Source organism: Xyrauchen texanus, chromosome 47, assembly GCF_025860055.1.
Source record: "Xyrauchen texanus isolate HMW12.3.18 chromosome 47, RBS_HiC_50CHRs, whole genome shotgun sequence".
NCBI lineage: Eukaryota > Metazoa > Chordata > Actinopteri > Cypriniformes > Catostomidae > Xyrauchen > Xyrauchen texanus.
Genome location: NC_068322.1, coordinates 9,194,897 through 9,221,002, shown reverse-complemented (window position 1 = coordinate 9,221,002; position 26,106 = coordinate 9,194,897). Strand labels below are relative to the sequence as shown.

Sequence of the window (26,106 nt, the reverse complement as noted above, 5' to 3'; positions counted from 1 at the left end):
TTGGGAACTTGCAACAACATTTGGAATGTGAAAATAATATTTTCATGAATTTTTCTGAATTAATATTAGAAAATAATGGAATTCTCTACTCATGTAACTTGACATACTGTAAAAATATCACCTGTTTTTAAGTCAGTCTATCCACTGAGAACTATAACATTTGGAACATTAAATGCTTTTTTTCTCTCTCTCCATAATACAACTGAATACTGTACATTCAGATGTACAGTAATCACACTGGCAGGCTACTACAACCTTTAGAATGTGAAATGTTTTTATTTCTTTTTTTGTTGAAAATTTGTATCAGTAAAAGTGTTTTTTATGTATTATTTTTTGAATGATATAACATGCAAGTCAATTGAATGATCACTCTAACGCCAGTGACGTTTTAGCTTAGTATGGGGTGTTTTCAGACGGTCCCTCGCGCACCGTAGGCGAATGTAGACCAACTTTACCCCGCTCGAGCACTCAGCATTTAGACTCGCTACTCGAGTTCTCACAGCACCACCACAAAATGTCAGTCCGTTACTGAATTTAAATGAAAAGTTTTTAAAGAACCTTTGTTTACGTAAGAACATTATCGAAGGAAGTGTGATTACTTGTTGTCAGGTAAGAGCTGTACAATTATTTTCTATTCTCTCTGTAAGAACTACACTAAAATGTAATGTGCTCGTTTGTCGACGCCTCATGAACTCAAGTTTTAAAATTCATAGGCTACTGTTAATGTAATTTCACGAAGCATTCATCACCTTGTGTGAGCCTGCTTAAAAGCAAAATGTGTCTACCGTGGAAACGTTCATTAAAACGTAATACTTTTTAATTAGTTCATGGTAAAATAAATAAATAAAGTAGGCTTGAAACCACCTCAAACTTTAACAACAACTTCTGATGAAACAGGAAATTTCACCACAGAAACCTCTTCCTATTCCCCCATGACATTGAGTGGTGGTGGGACATCAATGCAAGGTGACAGGTCTGCTTTCTGATGATGTCAGCTGTGCATTGACATTTGCTTTACATTTACTCATTATTTTAACATTATAGGTTGATAGCCAGTTTCCTTACAGTAATATGTTATTTTGAGAAGTCTTCTTAAAGGTAACTAAATATGAGAAAGTTCACAAGGATGTCAGAATCACTAAATGGGGTTTAATTAATTGCTGTACAAATAGACAAATGTGCTGTGTAGAATTACATGTTGCATTCAATTTATTACATTAAATACAAAAATGCAATGCAACACCTATTAATGTTTAAACCCTTGATTTAAACAGTAAATGTTTGACTTGTAGAGTTGCACTTAATACATTTGAGCGAACCTTAAAAACACATCCACATGCGCACAATATAGGCTACTGTACATACACACATATAAGCTACTATTGCGGCTTCGTGCTACATTTCATCACTCAAAGACTTAACATTCCAAAAGATTTAGCAAAGGATTGTAAACGTGTTTAATATTTATGTTTCTTCAAGCCAGGACCCACAGCAAGAATGTAGGTCAAGACAACAATTAATTATGCATCCTGAAATAATCAGGATAATTATTGGTATTGGATCTAGCTTTGGATTCTCTCCCATTCGTACTGTCACGCCTCTTGCCTGCATTGCGTCCTGACCCCGTTGGTCAAGGTAAGCTGTGCTGTGTGGACAAAGTTGGAACCATGTCAGAGTTTGGACACGTTAGAGCCACACGGGTCATCAGCAGTGGCTCAGACAAAGATGAGCGCCAGCGGCAGCCACAGCCAAGGGAAAGTCTGGAGAAGAAGGAATCAGGCTGGGGACAGACTGCTATGCTGGACAATACAGAGGAGTTTTTCCAGATCTGTGACAGTGAGGGAAAGGGCTTCATCACACGCACTGATATGAGGGTAAAGAGTACTTAAAAGTTTTTTTTTTTCTTTCTTTGACGAAAGCTGATGAAAGCAATCCACTTGGAGATGTTTGTACTAAAGTGGACAGGTCTACATGCAGGACTAATGAGAGATTAATAGCAGAGCCTTATATTTTCAGCGCCATCACAAACCTCAAATTAAATTTTATAAAATTTTATTTAGATTAAAATTATATTCAAAGATACAGTTTTTTTTTGTTTTTTTTTGTCTTTTTAGCCATTATCTGGCCTAACCAAATGTGTGTCATTATTTTCTTTAGAGGCTACACAAAAAATTGCCGCTCTCTGCTGAAGAACTGGAGAATGTTTTAGATTCACTAGACCTTGACAGAAATGGCTACCTCACCCTGGGAGAGTTCTCCTCTGGATTCAGTGAGTTTATTATCTTGGGACAAGAATAACACTTCAAAATCAAATCACGCTACAAAGAGAGCAAAAATATTAGTAAATGCCTTAATATCATACAGAGCTTAAAAGTGAAAGTTTTGTCTCATAGTAAATATTTAAAGCTGGAGCATTTCTGCGACACTAGCACCACCGAACAGAATGGCAAAATAAGCAATATTTTCAAACAGCTTTCCGAATATGCTCCTTGTCTGCTGTTGTTCATATCGTAAGATACACCATTGCCCTCAACTCACACCACTGGACGAGTAACATTGGTGGGCGGGGTCTTTGCGGGTCACTCTTAACAAACACACTAAAACACTAAACCACAGGGACAAAGTGTTTAGTTTTCGAGAAAATTAACCTCTGAATGGCTTCCATATAGTTGTCTCTGTATATTAAACTGGGATAGAATAAAGCATTTTATAATTGAAAAGGTTGCATACTTAAGCTTTAAGTCTCATTCATGGGTTCACTAGTTCATATAGTCCTGGATAACATTAAGGTAAACGTATTTACCATGCTGTAGGTAGGTGGAGGGATGCTGAAAAAAGCTTCACTGGTGCAAAGGAAGCAGCTGCAAATACATCCTTGAGATATGGCAGGCTTAGATGAACAAGCTTCTCCTGAACTTATGTTTGGAACGTCATTTGCATGGATTACAGCAATGTAGCTTATGCAGTATGTTAGATTTGTTGTATCTGTGACTGTTCCCCAGGTGACTTTCTTTATGGACGGAGGCTTTCCAAAACTGAGGATCTAATGGCTGCAGCCTCTCAGAAGATTCCAGAAGCTCTGCAACAGAACCCATGTGATGAACGGCTTTCAGGGAACGAGGACAAGGACGAGGAAGAGAGGCATTTCAGCATGTTGATGGAGAGCTTGGGTGCTAGCATTGTCTTTGAAGAGTCAGTATGCTGATCTGTTACTTCTGATGCTGCACTAAAGTGCTGTACATTTACACTTTAAAAAGCTTCATTTTGCTACAAACTTTAATAGTATTTTTTTCTGTTTGCTTCAGCCCGAATGAGATCCGTAGTCTTTGGGCTCAGCTGAGAAAAGATGAGCCTCACCTCTTGTCCAACTTTGAGGAGTTTTTGGCCCGTGTCACAAATCAAATCCAAGAGGCACAACAGGAGAGAAAGGAGATGGAGAGCGCCCTCAGGAGGTGACATTTTGATTTTGGAGCAGTTCCTCTGTCTAGAAATATCTATGGATCAAAATCGTCTTTGTTTAAGTCAATAATCTGCTTTTTTTTCTTAAATTTCCCCCATGCCACTTGTGAATAATCCCTGCTCCCAGAGTTTAGAGGCTTATTGTAAATCTCTATAGAATGCAATTCTATCCTAGTCCAGTGACCACTAAGCTTAGGGGTTAATTTAAATTTGTAAATAATATTTTTGAGACTAAAGAATGAATTTATCAAATTGGGTCAGAATAATATCATGCACATTGGACATTTACTGTATGGTTCATTGTTGCCTTGGTGTAGGGCTACATACTATGGTGTAAGTGTCATATACATGTACTATAGAATGTGGGGCTTCATTGTTTTATAAAATCCTATGGTCCTTTAATTATTAGCCAACTAGATGTGCAGGTCTTAGCCAATGTTTTTGAATGTAAAAACTGTGAGAATTAAGAATTTGTGGTACAGTATAACATGACAGGCTTATTTGTGTTATACCTTAACTATTTCAGTACTTTCATAAAAGTTTTTCAGTCCAAAACAGTGACTGTATATTTATGGTAAAATGTTTTACTATTCTACTTATACATTTAAAGCATTCATTTTGCACTTATAAATAATCTTTACTTTGTAAAAATTATGCCATTGTCTCACTGAACAGGAAAGCAGCCACACATGACAGTGAAATTCGCAGACTATATGAGGAAATGGAACAACAAATCATTAATGAAAAAGATAGAGCATTTCTGAAGGTAAACACATTGCTTTGAACTTGTATGTACATGTACTGTGCATTTGTTATCATTTGTTTAAACTAAAGCCTACACAATTCCTCAACTTCAGTAATTAGATTTTACTTGTATGCAGTTTTACAAAATGGCATGTAAAACATACTAACCTAAAAACAGAATCACTCCATTAACAGTCTCAATTAATATAAGACAGTTCAACATGTTTGGGAATTATCATTCATGTTTGAGGATGTACAGCAATGCTGAGTATTTAGATCACATTGGGCTAAAATTCTCTCTCTTCCAGAACTCTGAAAATCTGCAGCTGCGCAGTCAAGACCTTCAGAAGCAGCTCCACAGTAAAGAACAGGATTTGGAGCAGCTTTTCCAGAAACAGAGGAGGGTGAGTGGTGCAGTTAAACAGGAATATTTATACAAAATCTTAGATATACTTGAGGAAACAAAGTTATTATAGCAGCACCAGACTTATTCTGTAAATGCGGCACAAAATTCTAGGCCATTAAGCTAAACCTTAGGCTACAAGACAGCCATTAAATTAACCCAGGAGTTTGAGAATTAGTCTCAAGCTTAAGCATTCAGGACACGTGACTTGAACAGAACTGACCTACAAAGAATCTGCGTCTACTGAACTTGGCAGAAAGTTCCACAAATTTCCACAAAAAGAGAAATCCTCTCATTCATAAAATCTGCACATCCCCAGCCCATCTACTGTTAAATATTTTGGCTAATCTCAGCTCGTGTTAACACATTTGTATTTTATTTTTAAATCTATTTCACACAGATCCACAGATTTTCCTCAAAATCAGAGCAGCTTTTGGACCAAGTTCCTATTCATTTGTTGGTATAAAGGAAATAGTTTTGTGCAACTCACACATTTGTCTTTGTTGAGCAAAACTTTATATTTTGTTCATTTCTTCAGTTGGAGCGACAGTGTTGTGAGCTTCATAGTGAACACCAGGAGAGTCAGTTGGAGAACATTAAACTAAAAATGACCAATGAGGAGCTGTCTCGTGAACTTGAGCACACATGCCAAGAGCTGGTTTTGGCTCAGGAGCAGCTGGGTATTCTACAAGAGCAAGCTTCTCGACTACAGCAGGAGAGAGAGATGTCAGTCCATGCATTTATTACAAATATACTCACAGAATGCACTATTCTCTTTGGGTTTCTCTATTTAGCACATAGGCATACTCATAAGCATGTATGATTTTCCCTCTCTCAGGGAGATGTACAGAATAACAGAAGGACTGCAGAGAGAAAAACAGAGTTTGATGAAACAGTTGGATCTACTCAGGTGAGTACTGTATGCATACTGACATGTAGACAAACAAACTACTGAAATCTCACATGGTTTTGTGTTCTTTCAAACAGAGAAATGAATAAACATCTTAGAGATGAGCGAGACATTAGCTTTCTGGTAAGTTTACCAAAGCAGCTGACATTATCTTTAGTGCACTTTCAGTCAAAAGTTTGGACAGACTGGACCTAATTTAGTTTCTCATCTTAAAAGCCTCTTGATCTTAAGGATTATGCTTGAATGCTTGAAAAGCAGCAAACAAGTGAATATATAAATCATGGAAAAAAATATTATTTAAGACGTGGGAAACCTCATTAAGTTGGTTGATAGAATGCCCAGATCATAAAGAATTGGGTTCTAGGCAAAGGGACGTCTGCTTTGAAAATAATATAAGTTCATGTGCATGTGTGTCCAAATTGTATTCTGGTAGTACATTTTTGTACATCTTCCAGGAACATTTAAAAGCAAAATATTTCCTTGTACTTCACAACAGAAACACAGTAATTCTATGAAAAAATCATCCCGGAAGCAAAGACTGAACACAGCTTCAATAAAATACACAGAGAGGAAACCATCTGTCAAAAAGTGAGAGATGTTTACATGTTCTGCATTAATATAAGTATATGCAATGTAATGAGATGATAGCAGACATTACTTGCCCCTCTTTCTGTCACAGAGAAGTTAACAAAGAGGATGTAATTCAGCGCTCTCATAAGAAGGCCTCCTCTTTAGCAAATGGCTATTGCTCTCCCTTCACCACAGGAAATGAGGAAAAATGGGAGGTGGATGGGAGATCTGAGAAGGAAGCTGGTGACTTAGAAGGTGTAAATGCCAGAGTGGATGTGGAGGATGCTCCACTGGATGGATGGCCTCTACGCAGAGTCATATCCATCGAGGAGGATCACCTACCTCACCTGTTGCAAGGAGACCCTCATCCTCTTCTCCATCAGCTGAGTGAGGAGGAAGAAGAGCGGGGTGGAGAGGAGATAGGTCAGACTGATCTAGAGATGGGCTCCCTTTACCCCTCCAATGCATCCTTGGCTTCTGCTAACTCTCCACCACCAGTTAGGGTGAAGAAGCCCTCTAAGAAGAAATGGATCAGAGGGCATATGCCCTCTTCTGCACGGGGACAGCCTGTTGGCAAAGAGACCATCCAACAGGTAAGTGACTGATTAAAGGGGACAAATAAATGTCTTTGACACACGAATATACATATGCCTATGTTCACAATTTAAAGATGCCATTTATTGAAACTTAGCTGCAAAAATAATTTAGATGAACATATTTCCTCCCACATGTATCTATCAACACATATTCAGTATTCAGCAACTTTGCTCTCATTTCACAGGCAAAGAGGTTAGCCAATCATAACGGAGGTCATCAGAGGTTTACATATAGTAGTCTTTAAGATACAGCAAAAGCTACCTTTTTAATTCCAATGTCAGTGAAATGGTGGAAAATTATAAAAGCAAATGATAAATTACAGCTGTTTTATTTAGTGCAAGAGTCTTTGACTATAAGTGGATTTGAAGGAGTAGAATTCAATCTTACAAATGTGTACAGTATGTCTTATTTAAACGTTTATGCTACTTTTATAGTACTTGTACCACTCAACACATCTAGCCTTTAACTGTAAGAAGTCACTGTGGGTATTTTCGGCTACAGGGTCCTGCAGAGGGTGCAGCTGTGGCCCCTCAACGCCTTTTTAAGGTAATTTTGGTTGGAAATTCCAGTGTTGGCAAAACAGCATTTCTGCGACGCTTCTGTGACGGACAGTTCTACTCTACCACATCAGCCACTGTGGGTGAGTTTCACTCCCACTCCATGTGCTCTTACAACTTATCAGGAAATACAAATTTGGACTTGCAGAGTAGTATTAAATAATTGCAAAATCAGAAGAATGTGTCCATGACTCAAAATGTAATGTTGTGGACACTAGAGCAAAAGTTTAAATGTATTTTATTTTGCAATTTTTCTGTGTTCAGAAGGATGCAAAGATTCTCTCTTTTTTTCTGATTTATATCACTCCCAAAACCACTTTTCAAATCTTTAACATCATGGATAAAATATATGGTTTATTTTTGTTCAATAGTATTTCTCCATAGATGCTATACCGATTAAGCATCTATGGCGAAATACTATGAACAAAAATTGTTCATAGTATTTCTCAGTATTGAGTTTGAATATGTGAGTGTTAACGGAAGCCCGTTAAAGTATGCTATTGGATTTTTTTTAGAACAGCCAGAGAATGTGAAACTACATCACATGAAAGTGCTTGGGAAGTCATACTCCCTGCATTTGAAAGCTGGTACAAATTGCACAGCAGATTATGTCAAACGCCATTAATTCACTTTCTTCAAAATGTCCAGCCTTTAATGTTCTACACACTCCGGTGTTGAGAGAAATATTACTCAACAGTACTGACTTGTGGTCATTAGGCCTTACTACAGTTATGGTTTTGTGGTTGTGATGCTGCAAAGAAATAGGTTCTCAGCAGTGTATCTTATAATTATTACTTACACTTTTTTTTTTTTCCATTTGAGTGTGTGTAAACAGTATATACATATACACTCTGTTTATACTGTACTGTTTATAGAGTATATACACTGATCAGCCACAACATTAACCTGCCTAATATTGTGTAGGTCCCCCTCGTGCTGCCAAAACGGCATCAAATCTCCGCTCTGCACAATTGTGGTGAGAAGAATAGATTGACGCTGTTTTGGTGGCACGAGTGGGACCTACACAATATTAGGCAGGTGGTTTTAATGTTGTGGCTGATTGGTGTATATACACTGTATACAGGCCTATGTTATTCAGATGAAGCTAAATGAGTGTTTTACAAATGTCTATATGACAGAACAAATCAAGAAATGATAAATGATTGTATTATATTGTGCAGGCATTGACTATAGTGTGCGGACTTTAAATTTGGGCGACAGCCACGTGGCTCTCCAGTTATGGGACACTGCAGGCCAAGAGAGGTGATTCACACAAACAGGATAAATAATAATCAAATTATCCATCATTATCAAACATTATTAAACTATTGATATCACTTGCAGTGTTATGGCACAGACTGTTTATACATTGTTATTCAACTTCAAGAATAACAAGATTGTTACCTCATGTCTGTTTGAGCATCTTGTATACTTTCTTTGAATTCCTCAATCTTTACTGTTATCCTTCAAAGCACATCTATCATCTGGAATAATAACACACCCATAACAAAATCTTGTCTGTCACTGTTGATAAACAGCTTTAATAAAAATGCAATGTCACTGTGTCCTTCAGGTATTGCAGCATTACCAAGCAGTTTTTCCGCAAGGCAGATGGCGTGGTGGTCATCTATGACATCACAATGGAGGATAGTTTCAGATCAGTCCGCCCCTGGCTGGCCAGCATACAGGAAGTTGTAGGAGACCCTATACCTGTCATGCTCCTTGGCAACAAATCGGACAAGGAATATGATAGAGAGGTGCAGATAAAAGAGGCAGAGATGCTAGTTGAGGTTTGGACATCTCTTGTGCTCAGACACAAACAACAGTATATTTCAACACCCACTAACATCACACAACAGCTCGTATAAATTGTTTTTAATATAATTTTTTAAGAGAAATGTTTGAGATAATATAAAACATTCTGACATTGTTGAGTTTTCCGAAACTCTAGAGGTGAAACGTGAGATTAATAGGATCTTTTTCTTTGGAGAAACATTAGAGAAACAGAAGCTTTAGGTCTAAATTTAATCTCATTGCCATCTTTGAGAAAAAATTGAGATATTGAAGAGATATTTTGTGTGATTCTTTTAATTTCCTATGGGATAGCATCATTGCACATGTTGCTTTCTCTCTATCTCAGTTTGCATTGTAATGTGTTTTGTGTTATATTCTGCAGGAAACACATCTGATGTTCTATGAGTGCAGTGCTTATACTGGAGCTAATGTGATGGAGGCCATGATACACCTGGCTCGGTAAGAACTAAACCAACATGTTAAGAAATGTTGTCACATTTTGTTAATCTATGATCTCTTCACTCATATCTGCAAACTACATAGAGCAAAAGGAGACAGAAAAAAGTGAGACAGCGACCCAGCAGCAAAGATTATTAAATGTTTTCAGGAAAGAGTGTGGTTTCTATGTACATGGTATGATCTTAATCTGCCTGAGTTTGTGAACCTTGTTTTTTTGTTGTTGTTTTTTTTACTTAAACACCTCTGGGAGGCATTTGTCTAATATATCCAGATACTTTTTTTAATCAGAACATAGATGTTTTTTAGATAGGCTGGGAAATAAACACCACAAGAACAAGACAAAAACAATGTAATCTTCTACTTATATAAATACATTTGTGGAATATTTTCTGATTGGATTCTGTAAATCTAAGTGACACTTAATAAAAATATTTTTTTATTGAATGCTGATGTTTTTGCAGGGTTTTGAGGGAACAGGAAGACAGAGTATGGGTGAACACCATCAGACTGGTGGATCAGCCGTTAAAAAAGAAAAGCTGCTGCAAGTGACCACACACATATGCATGTTGCACACACACCTCTGAATCTATGCAGCAAGTACTGGTGAAAAACCTCTGTGCTTTATGTATCATCGTCTCATACTCAATGTAAACAATTTACTCAGTGTCAACTTAACTGGCTGAGGGAGGCCATATTCACTCATATCTAAATTAAAAATGAATAATGTAAAGAGACTTTTCATGTCCATTTTTCAAAGAACATTAGATATCAGGGTTCTCCTTAAAATGTCTATGCCCAAATGTTGATTAAGTATATTTTACCATGCACTGTATGTTTTAGGGAGAAAACATGTTGACTGAAGATGCTTATTTAAATGAGACTGTAAAATAGGACAATGTGGCTATCCCTGTATAACCATTTTAACTAAGTGGCCGATGACAGTCATAGGTGCGAACATGATTGGTTATTACTCCCACTTTATTTAACATTTCAATAGCCTCATTCAACCCACCTGAAATCTTGCCAGTATCCTCTTTATTTCACTTAAACAAGACTTTTTGAACCAGTATGCATTTAAAGAGGCAGTTCAGTTAATAAAAAAAAACTATGAAAAGCACCAAAAATCTTTGAAAATGTTATTTAGGGAATAACAATGTCTGGAGTTAGTGTTAAACATGTCATGCCTCTTTCATTGTCTTAGGATGAACTGCTCTGTTACAGACTGTACTTGTTTGACAGAAAAGAGGAAATGTTTGCAGTTGTATGCAACATTGACCTGGCCTTTTAACAAGAAAACAAAACTGATAAAGTTTTCGGAGGTTAAAATTGTCATACGATTATAGTCTAATAACAAATCTTGAACATACTGTATTTGATAAGAATGATTTAGAATACAGTAGTTTAACCTCTCTCAATTATCCTTTAAAAAAAAAGTATAATGAAAACTTAATTAATTTAAACAAGAGCAAAGTATGCCAGAAAACATGCCAGCAGTCACTATATTACAGAAACAACTCAACAATAATTTAATACATTTAACATAATAAAATGCACTTAAATATAAACATCAAATATGTGGTGTAAATTGTATAGCTCTTAAATGTCAATCATGTTCTTTTCATGAAAGTTGTCCTTTATACATCAAACTGAAGCCTTATTTTCTATGAGGCATATCCTGTTAAACAGTAACGCTTTCTTATATTAAAAGACTAAAATAAACACAAACTTGGACATTCTCCGACTCATGAACAGTTACATTCAGAGTGATGTTTTCAGTCTATGGTGTATGTGTATTTATTTATGTGACAAGTGATGACACTATTGCTTCAGTGTTGGACTTGCACTGATGATATCAAAGAAGAGTTCTGTTGTTCAGCAGTCTCTTATTCAGACAGAGGCAGAGGAGGTAGCACCATCTGACCCTCTGTTGAATCTCTGTGGGAAATCACACTCCAACCCAGGATAAGCTTTACCGCATCTTGTAGTCGTGGGAGATGGCTGCATCACAAAGCTGTCCTTTGAAATCAAGCTCAAAGGTGAAGTCCAAGTCACGCTGAAAGAAATCAAGTTTATTTCAATGGTTACATCTGTGGTTGTTTCTTACTTTTTAGTTCATACTTTCTCTAAACACTCTGCCTCCAATTTCTGTGTGTACTATCCTTTTCATTGTATTTTCTGTCATATATTTCTCACTTTCTCTGTTTCTCTTTATCACTCCCACACTTATACCCTCACCTCGTTATTTTCGTTGGGCTTCACAGTGATGCTGCCCAGGATTTCCTCTCCTCTTCGCACAGTTAGGTAATCCTCCAGATAAAACACTGTCTGCTTCCAGTGAGTACTTGGAGCATCAGGGGCTTGAAGGGATAATTATCAGGGAAAAACATCAGCTTGATTATAATTCACACGAGTCAAGAGTTTGGACACACTTGACTGAATTTATATTTCTCATGATCTTAAAAAACATTTGATCCAAAGATTATGCTTAAATGCTGAAAATTTTTACTTATTTTTATTTTATTTTAAATTTTTACAAATCTGTAATCTGTAAATTGTTACTACTTTGAACAAGCTAAAATATAGATTAGTTTTGATTTCTTAAACAATTTTTGGTCATTACGTAATTCTCTTCCATTTGTGTTCTTTCATAGTTTTGATGACTTTACTACTATTCTAAAATGTTGAAAATAGTAATAAGTATGAGTAAGTATGTCCAAACTTTTGACTGGTAACATATATGTAAGGGAGAATAAGCTACAGTAGAAGACAGAATGAAAATTAATGTGTGGATGTCAGTGAGGTTGAACCTGTTGAAAAGCCAGTTGTCTTGTGACACTTTGTGAACTCAATGTTGAAGTACGTGACAAGGGCGTGAACATAGTCATTCCTCTGAATCTGCAGGCAGAAGGCCGATGTGAATGACAGGTCTTCAGTCTTAACCGTGTAGATGTCCACCTCCTTAAAAGATACATCACATCCAGAGCACTTAGGTACCCAGAAACTAATGCATTTTACTTTTTGCCATAGAGATAACGTTACATATTAGGTTTTCTTGTCAGCTTTTTTCTGTAACTGGCACACAATACTCATATACGTTTACTAACACAGCCTTTTGATGTATGCCCATGAGATACTCTAGATCTATAGTATAGCTTCATTTTGAAATGGCATTTTTCCAACCCCATATTAATATGGTTTAGGTCATATAGCTTTAACCCAAAAATTACACTGTATCCAGTTTCAAAGACTATTGTTGGCTGTGGCTATATTGATGCCTGTGTGTGAATTCCGCATTGAACCCATTCGTTTGTTCAATTTACATTTTCATTTAGCAAACCTAACAAAGAGACTGAATATCATTCTCCTCTTCAAAGAGTTTCATCCCTCAGGTGATTTAGAGGGGCACTGAAAGCATAGCTCTCTCTTTCTGCCCTTCTTTCTGTCTTTCTTTTCTTTTTATTTGCCAGTGGCTGTCCTGTTCTCTTTATCCCTTGCATTGACCCTTCAAGAATGTATCTTGACATTCATATGTCTTCACTGACAGATCATAAACGTAATACTCACGTTAATTGAAGAGTACCACTTTCAATGAATTAATAGTTTAGAATTAAATACTTAACACAAAGGGACACTAAAAAAATATATATTTTTCAAAGCTAAGAAGACTTAACAGAAGTCTGTCGAAAGGTATTTCACTTACATTTGAAGTCAGAAGTTTACATACACCATAGCCAAATACATTTAAACTCAATTTTTCACAATTCCTGACATTTAATTGTAGAAAAGTCTTAGGTCAGTTAGGATCACTGCTTTTTTTTTAGAATGTGAAATGTCAGAATAATAGTAGAGAGAATTAATTATTTCAGCTTTTATTTCTTTCATCACATTCCCTGTGTGTCAGAAGTTTACTTAAACTTTGTTAGTATTTGGTTGCATTGTTTAACTTGTATCAAACATATTGGGTAGCCTTCCACAAGCTTCTCACAATAAGTTGCACATGCTTTTTCAGATCTACCCACAAATTTTAAATCGGATTGAGGTCTGGGCTTTGTGATGGCCACTCCAATACCTTGACTTTGTTGTCCTTGAGCCATTTTGCCACAACTTTGGAGGTATGCTTGGGGTTATTGTCCATTTGGAAGACCCATTTGCAACCAAGCTTTAACTTCCTGGCTGATGTTTTGAAATGTTGCTTCAATATATCCACATAATTTTCCTTCTTCATGATGCCATCTATTTTGTGAAGTGCACCAGTCCCTCCTGCAGCAAAGCACCCCCACATCATGATGCTGCCACCCCCATGCTTCACGGTTGGGATGGTGTTCTAAGGCTTGCAGGCCTCACCCTTTTTCCTCCAAATATAATGATGGTCATTATGGCCATAGTTAAATTTTTATTTAATCAGACCAGAGGACATTTCTCAAAGTAATATATTTGTCCCCATGTACACTTGCAAACTGTAATCTGGCTTTATGGTGGTTTTGGAGCAGGTGCTTCTTTTTGCTGAGCAGCCTTTCAAGTTATGTTGATGACTCATTTTACTGTGGATATAGATACTTTTCTACCTGTTTCCTCCAGCATCTTCACAAGATCCTTTGCTGTTTTTCTGAGATTGATTTGCACTTTTCACACCAAACTACATTCATCTCTAGGAGACAGAATGTGTCTCCTTCCAGAGCAGTATGATGGCTGCATGTTTCCATGGTGTTTATACTTGCATACTATTGTTTGTACAGATGAACGTGGTACATTCAGGTGTTTGGAAATTGCTCCCAATGATGAACCAGACTTGTGGGGGTCCACAATATTTTTTTCTGAGGTCTTGGCTAATTTCTTTTGATTTTCCCATGATGTCAAGCAAAGAGGCACTGAGTTTGAAGGTAGGCCTTAAAATATGTCCACAGCTACACCTCCAATTGACTCCAATTAGCCAATCAGAAACTAATTGCCTAAAGACTTAACATAATTTTCTGGAATTTTCCAAGCTGCTTAAAGGCACAGTTAATTTAGTGTATGCAAACTTCTGACCCACTGGAATTGTGATATAGTCAATTAAAAGTGAAAACATCTGTCTGTAAACAATTGTTGGAAAAATTACTTGTGTCATGCACAAAGTAGATGTACTAAACAACTTGCCAAAATGTCTGTGGAGTGTTTAAAAAATTGGTTTTAATGACTGCAACCTAAATGTATGTAAACTTCTGACTTCGGCTGTAAGTAGTTTTCCTACATATCCTTAGGAGAGAAAAAAAAATAGTTGTTGGCAAAAAGACAAGAGAGTTATTAAATAAATAAGCACAGAATTTGATCTAAGAAGAATGTGTTAAGAAATGCTTGAGAAAATTGAAATTTGATTGCAGACTTTGGTATTTCTGCAAATCTCAGCACAGTCTGATTTTGTTGACAATCTCTAGAAGAGACACGTGTGAGATTACTGGGATCTTTTTCTCAGGAGACAAATCTGAGAAGGAGACAAAAGCAAAAGTCTCCATTTCATCCCATTGATGTGTTGATTGAGATGTTATAAAAATCTAACTTGTGATATTTCTTTCCTCCTGTATAGGACATACTGTACATCAGACATTTGTACATTAAAGTACAATTAAATATATGGCTTCAAATTATGAATACAGTATTATGATGGAATGATTAGTGTTTTGCAGGTGTTAAGATGAACACACTTTATCATGTTGTCATCAAGCAGCTCTTTACTGAGAATTATTCCATTATGTATCACCCACGTGATGTGTTCAAAAGCAGTGCATAGTAAGTCAGAACTATGATTCAGATCAGGTCTTGTTCACACATACACACATACAAGTGTACAGAGAGTGTTTACTCATACCTTAACGAGGCAAGAGTTAGTCACAACTTGTTTTGGATCTACTATATCTACCAGGGGCTCCATCATAGCAACATTCTGAATACACGTCATATCAAAACCGTAGACATTCTCCCACCCTGCAAGCACAGAGACAGTGAGAAGGAAAGACTATTTTCATATTTAGAAATTACAGTATAAATATATTATGAGATTAAAAAGTAAAGTTTTAATACATTTTTAATGGTTGTTTGTCTGTCTTAATGAATGTGTGCCTGATCCTCTTCATTTGGCCCCAAAATTTCCTCCTCTGTCTGGCAGCTTGTGTTAGGCTAAGACAAATCTCACACTTCCATCCAAGACAAGACAGGAGGAGAAAAAGAGAGGGAGCGCTCTTGCTGTGGGGGAGTAATAAAACCCAACAGGAATGTTTTTTTTTTATTCTTTTTTTGCCAAATGAATGTGAAGGATCTAAAGAGTGACTCTGGAGTGACTCTTGTGGTCTGGGTCACAATGCTGAACTTTTGTTTTGACTGTGTGAATGTTCCTATTTTGCTTTTTTTTTTCTTCTACATTTAATGCAGTTTTTTATCACAAATAATTTGATCAGAATAACAGTTCTAGTGAAAAGATTAATTGAAAAATTAACATCAATTCCAAAAGTTTCTAGTATTTATGTCCCCCTTTTGCTTTAAAATCAGCTTGCATTCGTGATTCACAAGTTTGTGCAAAACCCGATAATGCATGTTATCCATGGTTTAAGGAATATTCCGGGTTCAATACAAGTTAAACTCAGTCAACATCAATTGTGGCATAATGTTGATTACCACAAAAATTTCTTTTGAATCACCATGCATATTGTTTATGTCTTGTGGCTAAACTTTTCAAACAGTGAGTATTTTAATGTAAAAAAATTGGCCCCCATTCACTTCCATCGTGAGATTATGATATTGTGGAGATATCATAGGGAGAACCAGGACTTTTCCCATTGGGCTGGCTGCGAAATGGGGCCAAACAGGAAGCGATTAGCTGAAACGGGCTGCCGCATTATGCTGAACTGGCTGAGAGGGCCGCAAAATGGTGCCGCGATATGCCGAAGGGGGCCACGATATGCAGAAAAGACAGCGACCCCCTCCAACAACTTTTGGGGCAGTGATAACCCCCAACCACTCCACACCCCTACTCAACAACTTTTGGGCCAGTTTCTTTGTAAAATCCTGGGACGATTTCTCTTCCCAGTCCGCCCCTGATATTGCGATTTTGCTAATAATCAGAGTATTGATAATTGCAATAAGATATGTGTAGTAATTCTATTTTATTTGCATTATACTGGCATGTAAATGCTTTAATCGCATATTCCCCTTCTGTCACTCACTCGAAGTTGTGTTGAATGAAGTAACACAAGGGGTCTTCCTTGAGAGCCTCGCATACCTCTGAACTTGAGAAAAGGCCAATGAGAAATTGGCAGACAGAATTTGCATGTCCCGCCCCCAGACATAAGGGTATAAAGGGAAGCGGGCGTGTGTCTGTCAGTCAGATTTTTTCTTCGGAGCCGAGTGGTTATGCAGCAGCAAGCTGAAGTTTCACCACTGTTCCACTCACCTCTGTTGGCAAGAAGCACTGCTGTTGGATCCTACGGCGCATTTCCAGCAGCGTTCTCTCTCTCTGCACGCTGTGCAGTCCACCTCTGGCTGAACATGGTCGAGATGCCCAACGTTGACAAGGCACGCTTCCTCAATACCCCTGTCTCCCAGCTTGGCCTCTTCGGCTACACCGGCGACGACTTCGCCCAGCAGTTTTCGGTGGTAAATAGGCAGATGGAGGCAATATCCCACATCATGCCGCGGTGCAGCCCGTGCTCCACCTGCCTGCCAAGGGTGTATCCCTGCGCCTAAACAACCGCCAGCTCTGCCTCAACCCGGGCCCAGCTCTCAGTCTCAGCGTCAAGCGCCCCGCAGGCGGCGTACGCCCTCTATCTCCAGGACCCCCTCTAGGACCCGTAAAGCTCCTAAGCACTCCTGAGATGGAGGACCCAGGCAGTCAGACGTTCGCTTCAGAGCTGGTATCAGGACCACTCTGTCCCTCGGTGGATGCAGTCACCTCGCCTCCGGACCCGTGACTGCCCATCCGCAGCAGGTCGGCGCTTACGAGTTCCGAAGATGGTGTTCCAGGCCCAAGGTTCCTTCGACCCCCTTCAGGAACAGGTCGTGAACCTGCAAGCGCTGCCCAGGGAGGAGGCAGACCCAGCCTTTTCGTTGCTGTGTCCGGTACGTTCTTTGTTTGCTTTGGCGGACGGCGGAAAGGGAACGCCGTCTCCAAACAGAGGTTAGCTCACTCATTGACACCCTCACTCTGGCTTACCAGACTCAGGCTGTGCCCGCCCCCTCGACGAGAAGTGTGGCATCCTCGTGGGCACTTGCCAACGGCACCTCTCTAGCAGACATCTGCAGGGCAGCCAACACCTTTGCGAGATTCTACAATCTCAGGGTTGAGTCGGTTTCGGGCCGTGATTTGTCAGTTCCGAAGCTGTAGAACTCAGTAATATGGAACAGCCAACCGGGTGTTCCACTTGCTCCTTGCGCCCTTAACCAAAGTGATAAAGTGCGCCTTCTCTCCCAGGTTAGCCACTAAGCTTTCGCTTGATTCTTCCTCCCTAGCCTTCTGGCCTGCGAATTCAGTGGAGAATTTGCAACCAGACCCACTACGAGCCTCAAGAGCTCTGTACTGGGGTAGGGCTCCACAGGCTTGATTCCCTCTTCAGGCAACTCCCTGTGATGTATTTTCCGCTGTACGGTCCCCCTGCCAGGCGGACCCGCGTCTCCCTTGGGCAGTCCCTCTGCCCCCGGTCGCTGTGTTTGTAGAGCTTCTCCCTCTTCAGGTATGACCTGCCACCATGCCGCTCCCACATGTGGCCTGACAACCCACGTGGTGTATTGGCCACATATCACCTCCCTCTAGTATGGGCAGGATGTGGCCTCCACAGGGTCTTTTCCCCCTGAAAGAATAGGATCGGGAAAGACCACCTTCCCCGATGCATTTCTTAGCGTTAAGATAGCCCCAGCCACTTTACACTCTATGCGAGAGACATAGAGAGAGAAAAGGCCCCGGCTGCCGGGCTTGCTCCCACGCTGGTCATGTAGCACCTGTTCCCCCCTCAGGGGTGCTGGGAACCTAAGGTCTGTATACGACACCTTTTCTGGGGGCGTTGGGGAAGGCTACGTATGGCTGATACAGTTGCTTCTAGCCTGCTTGGACCTGTTTCAGCAGTTCATGTAACACGGTCTAGTGCATGGTGCTTTTGAACGGGACCCCTTGTGTCACTTCATACAACACAACGTCAAGTGAGTGACAGAAGGGGAATGTCACGGTTACTGTTGTAACCTCCGTTCCTTGAGAGAGGGAACGAGACGTTGTGTCCCTTCTGCCATGACACTAGACCTACCACTGTAAACAGTCGTACCTTATTCTCGGGTCCTCAGTGCAAAAACCTGACTGACAGACACACGCCCGCTTCCCTTTATACCCGTATGTCCAGGGGTGGGACATGCAAATTCTGTCTGCCAATTTCTCATTAGCCTTTTCTCAAGTTCAGAGGTACATGAGGTTCCCAAGGAAGACCCCTTGTGACCCCTTTATTCGACACAATGTCTCATTCCCTCCCTCAGGGAATGGAGGTTACAACAGTAACCGTGAAGTTTTCCACTCTGACCAAAGTGTGTCTGCACCAGTGCTGCAGACGTATGATGTTCCACTCAAGCACAGTTTCGAAAACATCATGAAAAAGAAGAAGCAGCCCTTCTCAGCTTCATGCGAAACGGCAATAAGTTTGTCCTCATGGGCTGAACACAACAACATCCTGCGTGTATTCCTATTCACAAACAAGTGACTCGTATGAACCGATTCTTTTTAGTGAATCAAATGAGACATCCAGTGTAATTGAAAATGACATGTATGAAGTGGTTCTTTTAACAAATTGTTCAAATAGACTCACAAACTGACTGATGTATTTTCGTTATGCTAAACTGTATTTAAAAATACATATATTATTTTATAAAAAAGCATTAAAACATCATAAATAACATTTATCAGCAATAATCAAGAGTATTGGCAAGTAGCATGTAAACTGGATTGAGAGGTTTGCCTAAATCATGTAAACATCTTAATTTAATTATTCCTTATAATCTGATTATTGCAATAATCAGAGTATTGGTGTTCATGTAAACATAGCATTGACTTTATATGTATTAAGTATATGCATTATATGCCATTCAGTAGAGCCTATGGACCTTAGTCATAGTAGATGCCAAATTTAATTCAATGGGCTGTACCTTTGTTAACCTTGGTGTCAGTTGTTCAGCTGACATAACATTTGAAATATGGCTTTCCAAAATATTTACATGTGACATGGAAACTTAAAGACAGTACAACTTATTTTGTGCATGTGTGTGTGTGTGTGTGCACTTGCATACTCACAGTGAATTTTAAAGTCTTTGTATTGCCGGTCCTCAATGGCGACTACATATAATGTTGCTCTGTCTGGAAACATGAAGCCCCCAGGCTTCTGTAAGAGGACAGGAAATAAAGCCTAGAGATATTACCTCGGCAAAACTTATTCAGAACATGTTCAAAACAAAACCACAATCCATGTTTCTGGCACATGGATATCATATTCCTCATATTATTTCAGTGACTTCATATCATTCTCTTTTCCTTCTTGTTAAGTGCAGCATAACAATAACCCAAGGACTAAACAATGGCCTGGCATCTGCACTATTTTTTTATATTAAATATCTCTGACAGGCCACTTGTCCTCTGGAGAAAACTGTCATTCAGTGGCAGACATTGAGACATTCAAATTAGTCAAACAACCTTGGCCTTGAGACAGTGCTTATCAAACATACAAACACACACCAACACAAACTGACCAGCCATTTGTCCCTGGCATAGATGACTGTATTCAGCATAGACTCGTAGAAAAGACAGTAGCCCATCCACTCTGAAATTATGATGTCCACCTGATCTACTGGTAATTCTGTCTCCTCCACCTTGGCTTTAATGATGGTAATAACTGCAAGACACACACAAAACACATATTAAAACTTACTGAACTATCTTTACTTTATTGCACTGCTATTACCTAACATGCCTGGGTCAAGCTTCTCTGTTACATAATATGTAAAAAAAATTATATATTACATAAATGAGAATCTAATGAGTTTTAAAAAAATAAAATAATTATTACTCAAAATTAAAATGTCCAGCTACTTAATGCTTATGAGAATTAGAATTTGCATTTTGACATTTTTTGCATGTCACAATGCAACCATTCTTGGTACCATAACTTATGTATATAATTTCATTAGGGTGAAATATGACCCAGACATTTTTTTTGGTGAAATTCACCATTGAAGATTTCTTAGCTTAGAATGACAATATGAAGCCACATTTGACTGATGCTGTTCTTCATAGCATTATTTTATCTTTTTCTCTCTTTCGTGTACTCTCTCTCACTCTTCATCCTCTCCAACTTTTCTCATTTTTTTAAAAGGCATGTTGCCAGTTACTGTGCCTGTATGTGTGTGTATACAGCAGTGACTCCTCTCTCATGCTGACTCGGGCTTCTCACTCGCCTGCTGCTCTCCAGTGTTAATGAGAGATGCTTTGGGCAACTAAGCAACTTCTGCCATCACACCGCATGAAGAGAGCGTCAACTACAGGAAGTGCGCTGCTTCCTGTGTCATGGAATTCTACTTGCCATCACACAAGAATGTAGAAAATGTCTAAATATGGCACTGAGTCCTAAAAAGTATGGGCAGCTTTAAAAATAACTTCTCATAGCTTTAAGATAGACAGTGTTTTTGTGATGCTTGGTAAATTGTCTCTCTTGTTCATATATGACTCGAAATTGGATTGTTTGTGTGTGATCTTACCACTGTCCAGGTGATTTAATTTTATGATTTTCTCTGAATATTCTGATATACTGGAGCATTCGATCTGCAGGACAAAATTATAATTAGCTTGATACCATGACAATAAACTAGTACAATAACGAAAACTATATCACATTAAAACTACTTGATATAGGAGTAACCCATGCAAATGCAACCTCTATTAACCTATGTAACAGATATCCAACTGTTTTACTCACACTTAAAGGCTATTTGGAACAATATCCTCTATTGGTTAAACATGCTTTTAACTATAAAAGTTTGTAGATCAGAGTTTGCCAAAATATAAAAATGTCCATGTTTATGCATGCGTTCCCATTGTCTCGCATTTGCATGTGTATGAATGGAAGTGAATGGAACAAAAAGTGTAGTGGGACCACCACTTATGTGCACAGAACGGGGGCCCCTTCCATTCACAAATGTAAAGGTGTCCCTTTAAGTGGAGGTGCATTTAAGTGGGCAGAGATTTAAGCAGAGGTGTCTTTACAACAGCACCCCCCCCCCACACACACACACACAGCTATTGCATCCCCTAACATAAAGCCACTGTATGCAGCAGTAAACATGCTTGTACTAATTAATTTGTGTCCTCACCCCATACACATGCTTGGCCCCTGCCTTGGCAGCAAACATAGAGAGGATTCCAGTTCCACTTCCAACATCTAGAACAATCTTATCCTTAAAGATGTGCTTATTGTGGTACATGGAGTTTCTATAGGTCAGTGTCCTCACCTCATCCTTTAGCATCTCCTATTGATCAGAGCAGAACACAAGTATTTAATAAGACAAAAGTTACATTTTTGACAATTAAATAAATTAGGATCCATATATATATGTATATTTTAAGCCCATGAAAAATATGAATGCCATTGGATTAGATACTTTTAATTTCGCATTTATTTTTAAAGATGTGGATCAGAAAAGTGAAGTTGGTTCAAAGAATCATCATGTCACTGCATCCCATATCCTCTTATATGGACCTTTTCTCTTGGACTGTGCTATGAAGGACATTATATAGGACACAAAGCGCAGTGTCTCCAGGATTCTTTTTATAGAGACAGGACTCCATTTAGCCTGCTGGGATTAACTGATACACATCTTCCCAACCACCCCCTTCGCTCTAATTCACTCTCTACTTTACTTTCCCTCTTCCTCCATCCCTATATCTTACTCTTTTCCTTCTTTTTCTGTTATCACAAACACGATTTTTATTTTATCTGCAGTCAGATCCTATTGACCCTCATGCTCAAAATCATTATCAAATTTGGTGTACTCTTAGTTCATCTTAAAAAAGTTTAGAAGATGTAGAAAAGATTTCAGTGACACATACTGAGGTGTGTTTTTATGGCTGACCACACATGATAAAGGTTATACTATAGGACATTTACTGTCCTAGGTGGTTATAATTAAACATTTGACGTTATCTTAAATTGAGACCCCAAAATAAAATAAAAAATCCCTCATCTTTTACTCAGTCTCATGCCATTCTAGATGTGTATGACTTTCTTTCATCTGCAGAACACAAATGAAGATTTTTAGAAGAATATTTAAGCTCTGTTGGTCCATACAATGCAAGTGAATGTGACCAGAACTCAGTAGGTCCAAAAAGACTCCAGTGGTTAAATCCATGCCTTCTGAATTAATATGATAGGTATGGGTGAGAAACAGCTCAATATTTAAATCCTTTTTTTTTAATCCCACCTTTGACCAGCCCCAACCAGTAGGTGGCTGAATTTAAAAGTGAAAGTCACTTCAGAATGTGAACATGTAGATTTTCAGTAAAATAAAAGTCTTAAAGACTTTAAAAGACTTAAATATTGATCTGTTTCTCACCCACACCTATCATATCCCTTCAAAATATATGAATTTAAACACTGGAGTCTTATGGGTTACTTTTATATTGCTTTTATGTGTTTTTATGTCACTATTCAATTGCATTGTGAGGACTAACAGAGCTGAAATATTCTTCTAAAAATCTTTGTTTGTTTTTAGCAGAAGAAAGAAAGTCATAGGCCTACACATCTTGGATGGCATGAGGCTGAGTAAATGATGAGGGAATTTTCATTTTTGGGTGAACTATTACTTTAAGACCATCTATTCGTACATAATTTATTCAGAAGCTGCCTTTGGTGTAACCTTTTATTGTGTCTTAATTTAGACTCTGTCACCTCATGAATTCCAAAGTGGGCATAGGAGTCAAAGTAGTAGTCCCGTGAAGTCATCTCCTCCAGGTTGAGCAACTTGGCCATCTTGCCTCGACCGGGACATGTGGATAGTGCAGAGACATGCGGAGTATGTGGGGGGTGTGGAACATGGTGCACAGAGGTCACTGGCTTTGGTAGTGGAGATGGTTGCAAAGACATCTGTGATGAGGGCACAGTGGAAATGCGTTTGTCCTGCTGCTTCTGCTGGCGGTGCTGCTAAAGACAGTAATAAAATAATCTGAACTGGTACACTGTCAATTATTGAATGGACTCAAGTAGCCTACTAATGATGATTAAAATGCAGCCTCACCAAGCAAATGTGAGTCTGAATTAGAAGCTATTTAGTACACTTATTAGCACTACTCCAAAATGAAAATGATGTATGCAAAGGTAAATATGCTAATTAGTTCCAGAAGGGGCTGAAAAGAAGGCGAGCGCAAAAAATACTGCAGCACCAAGGACAGCGCTCAGGCGAGTTGTTATAACCCAATTGACTTCGAGGGAAAGGGGAATTTTGATGTCTCACTTTTTGGTCTACAGTAACTAAAGTGCAACCTTTGCCACGTTAAAATGTTATTTGGTGTTTCTAATCTCGTTTTTGCATCGGATGTCGGGATAATCTTGAGCAACATGAGATCTAGCTCCTATCGCATATTTAATATCACAACATTAGCCACTATGCATAGATTTCAGTGTGTTGTGATCTTTATTAGTCAAACAAGATGTGTTCTGCCCTGCTGAGGTCGAACCATCCTTTAGCCTACATGGCTAATCACATAACCAAGCACAGATTTCTCTGACTTCTAAACCTGCGCGTCAGTCAAAAACGATCATGGAAAAATAGCACGATTACGCAGCTATAGGGTTCATTAGTGGCATATTTCGTATAGCTATGAAAGACATTTAATAATGCATTTGGACGAGCGTTAGTTTTTTATTAAACATGACTTAAGGCAGTGGTTCCCAACCCTGTTCCTAGAGGCTCCCCAACACTACATGTTTTGGATATCTCCCTAATCAAATACACCCGATTCAACTCATCAGCTTGTTAGTGGAGACTCCAAGACCTGATCTGGGTGTGTCAGAAAAGGAAGATATGCCAAATGTGCAGTAATGGGGGGCCTCCAGGAACAGGGTTGGGAACCAGTGATTTAAGGAACCTATGACTTACCTCTGAGCTCTCCACCTCCGCCATCTTTCTCCTCAGGAGCAGGCACCGCGATGAGTGCCTCAATCCCATACGGGCCAACGGGATCCGGATAAACTCGGATTAACGATTTAAATCAAAACTGTCTAGTGTTATCACTTAATATAATATCAAAGTTTCAGGATTTATTGCAATACCCAATACTCGATTTGGACTTTAAACATGACACATTTGATCATTTTCACAGGTCTATTTAATTAACAAGAAAAGGCTAATGAAAAATATTGGGAGAATTGTCATAATGATTTTTTAAATAATCCCATAATTCCATGCTTCCGATTAAAAACGCGATTTATGTTCAGTGATAAAATAGTCCGGTCGCTCATCGTGCAAAATTTCCTCCTGAGGTCCTAAAAAGCGCCACTTGGAGACCAGTTGAGCACCGACGTGTCAGCAGCATCCACATCACCTTGAGTCCGACAGATGAGAACAGACCACAATTTAATAATGATCCTACTTAAATCAGGTAAACACTATAATCCATTATTTTCAGTTCGTAGCATGCCATTGAATGTATGCTGTCTACCTCAGTGAAGGAGCGTCTGGATCTCACCGAAAGTTGCACTTCTTCTCGAGTTGCGAAAGACTGAACTGACGGAACACGAGCGCGTGCACGACAAGAGCGATTTCAGTAGGAGATCAGTGCCTCCCACACAAGTACAGTTTTGCACCTCCGCTTTCACACCGATCTTAGAAGGACAAGGACAACTGTTTTTCTATTCATTATTGTCTCAACGTTTTAAGGCTGTATGCTTTTCAGACTTGAGTTTACTTAACGTGGCATTTATAGGATTACTATGGACTCTTGGAACTGCAAAACTGATGGCTTTTGTTGGACAAATTGCTTGTTATTTTCCTAATTTTTAAGTAGTTTTGATAAAAGCGTCTGCTAAATGACTAAATATAAAAGTACAATTATTAATTATTTTTTTATGCATCTTGCAGGCCATCTTTATTCTTTTATTTACAGTATTTATTGGTGCTTAAAGGGATAGTTCACACTAAAATGAAATTTCTGTCATCGTTTTACTTTCTTTATTCTGTGTAACACTAAAGGTGATATTAAGGAGAATGTTATTCTCGGTCACTGTTCACTTTCTTTGCATCTTTTTCCCATGCAATGAAAGTGAATGGTGACTGAAGCTCTCATTCTGCCTTACATCTCCTTTTGTGTTCTACAGAATAATAATAATTGAGTAAATGATGACAGAATTTTCACATTTGCTCTAACTCTCCCTAACCTTTGGATATATGAATCTGAGCCCAGTGACTCAAGTGAGTTTATACACTTGTCTAAATACAGAGGTGTGGGATTCTAGATTGGAGTCAAATAGCTACCCCCTCATTGTTTTTATGTGCCACCCACTCCTCTGCCTTTGTAATCCTTTAAGCTAATGTGGAAAGCAATCCTGGCCAGAAGATACTCTCTCTCT

The 26,106-nt window shown here is 38.7% G+C and overlaps 2 protein-coding genes across 3 annotated transcripts; one reads left to right on the top strand and one right to left on the bottom strand.

Annotated features, from left to right (window-relative positions):
• The first annotated feature begins 468 nt into the window (after window positions 1-468).
• Window positions 469-10,086, top strand: LOC127639295 (EF-hand calcium-binding domain-containing protein 4B-like). Of its 2 annotated transcripts, none has more exons than XM_052121232.1 (17): window positions 469-609; window positions 1,484-1,874; window positions 2,158-2,269; window positions 3,003-3,192; window positions 3,306-3,452; window positions 4,135-4,225; window positions 4,512-4,607; window positions 5,145-5,332; window positions 5,445-5,516; window positions 5,594-5,639; window positions 6,013-6,104; window positions 6,196-6,679; window positions 7,185-7,323; window positions 8,422-8,503; window positions 8,814-9,030; window positions 9,417-9,493; window positions 9,955-10,086. In XM_052121232.1, exons 2-17 carry the CDS (start codon window positions 1,668-1,670, stop codon window positions 10,040-10,042), a joined length of 2,328 nt encoding a protein of 775 aa, XP_051977192.1. In that variant the 5' UTR covers window positions 469-609; window positions 1,484-1,667; the 3' UTR covers window positions 10,043-10,086. The 2 variants fall into 2 exon arrangements, with proteins under 2 accessions (XP_051977192.1, XP_051977191.1); XM_052121231.1 differs by having other exon boundaries at window positions 483-609; window positions 1,480-1,874.
• A 1,328-nt stretch (window positions 10,087-11,414) lies between these two features.
• LOC127639296 (protein arginine N-methyltransferase 8-B-like) lies at window positions 11,415-25,252 on the bottom strand. Its single transcript, XM_052121233.1, has 11 exons — window positions 25,200-25,252; window positions 24,638-25,082; window positions 23,431-23,682; window positions 21,857-22,012; window positions 21,245-21,308; window positions 20,240-20,382; window positions 19,788-19,875; window positions 15,339-15,454; window positions 12,301-12,451; window positions 11,729-11,850; window positions 11,415-11,546 (listed from the first exon to the last, which is right to left on the bottom strand). Exons 2-11 carry the CDS (start codon window positions 24,704-24,706, stop codon window positions 11,463-11,465), a joined length of 1,245 nt encoding a protein of 414 aa, XP_051977193.1. The 5' UTR covers window positions 24,707-25,082; window positions 25,200-25,252; the 3' UTR covers window positions 11,415-11,462.
• Between the last annotated feature and the right edge of the window lie 854 nt (window positions 25,253-26,106).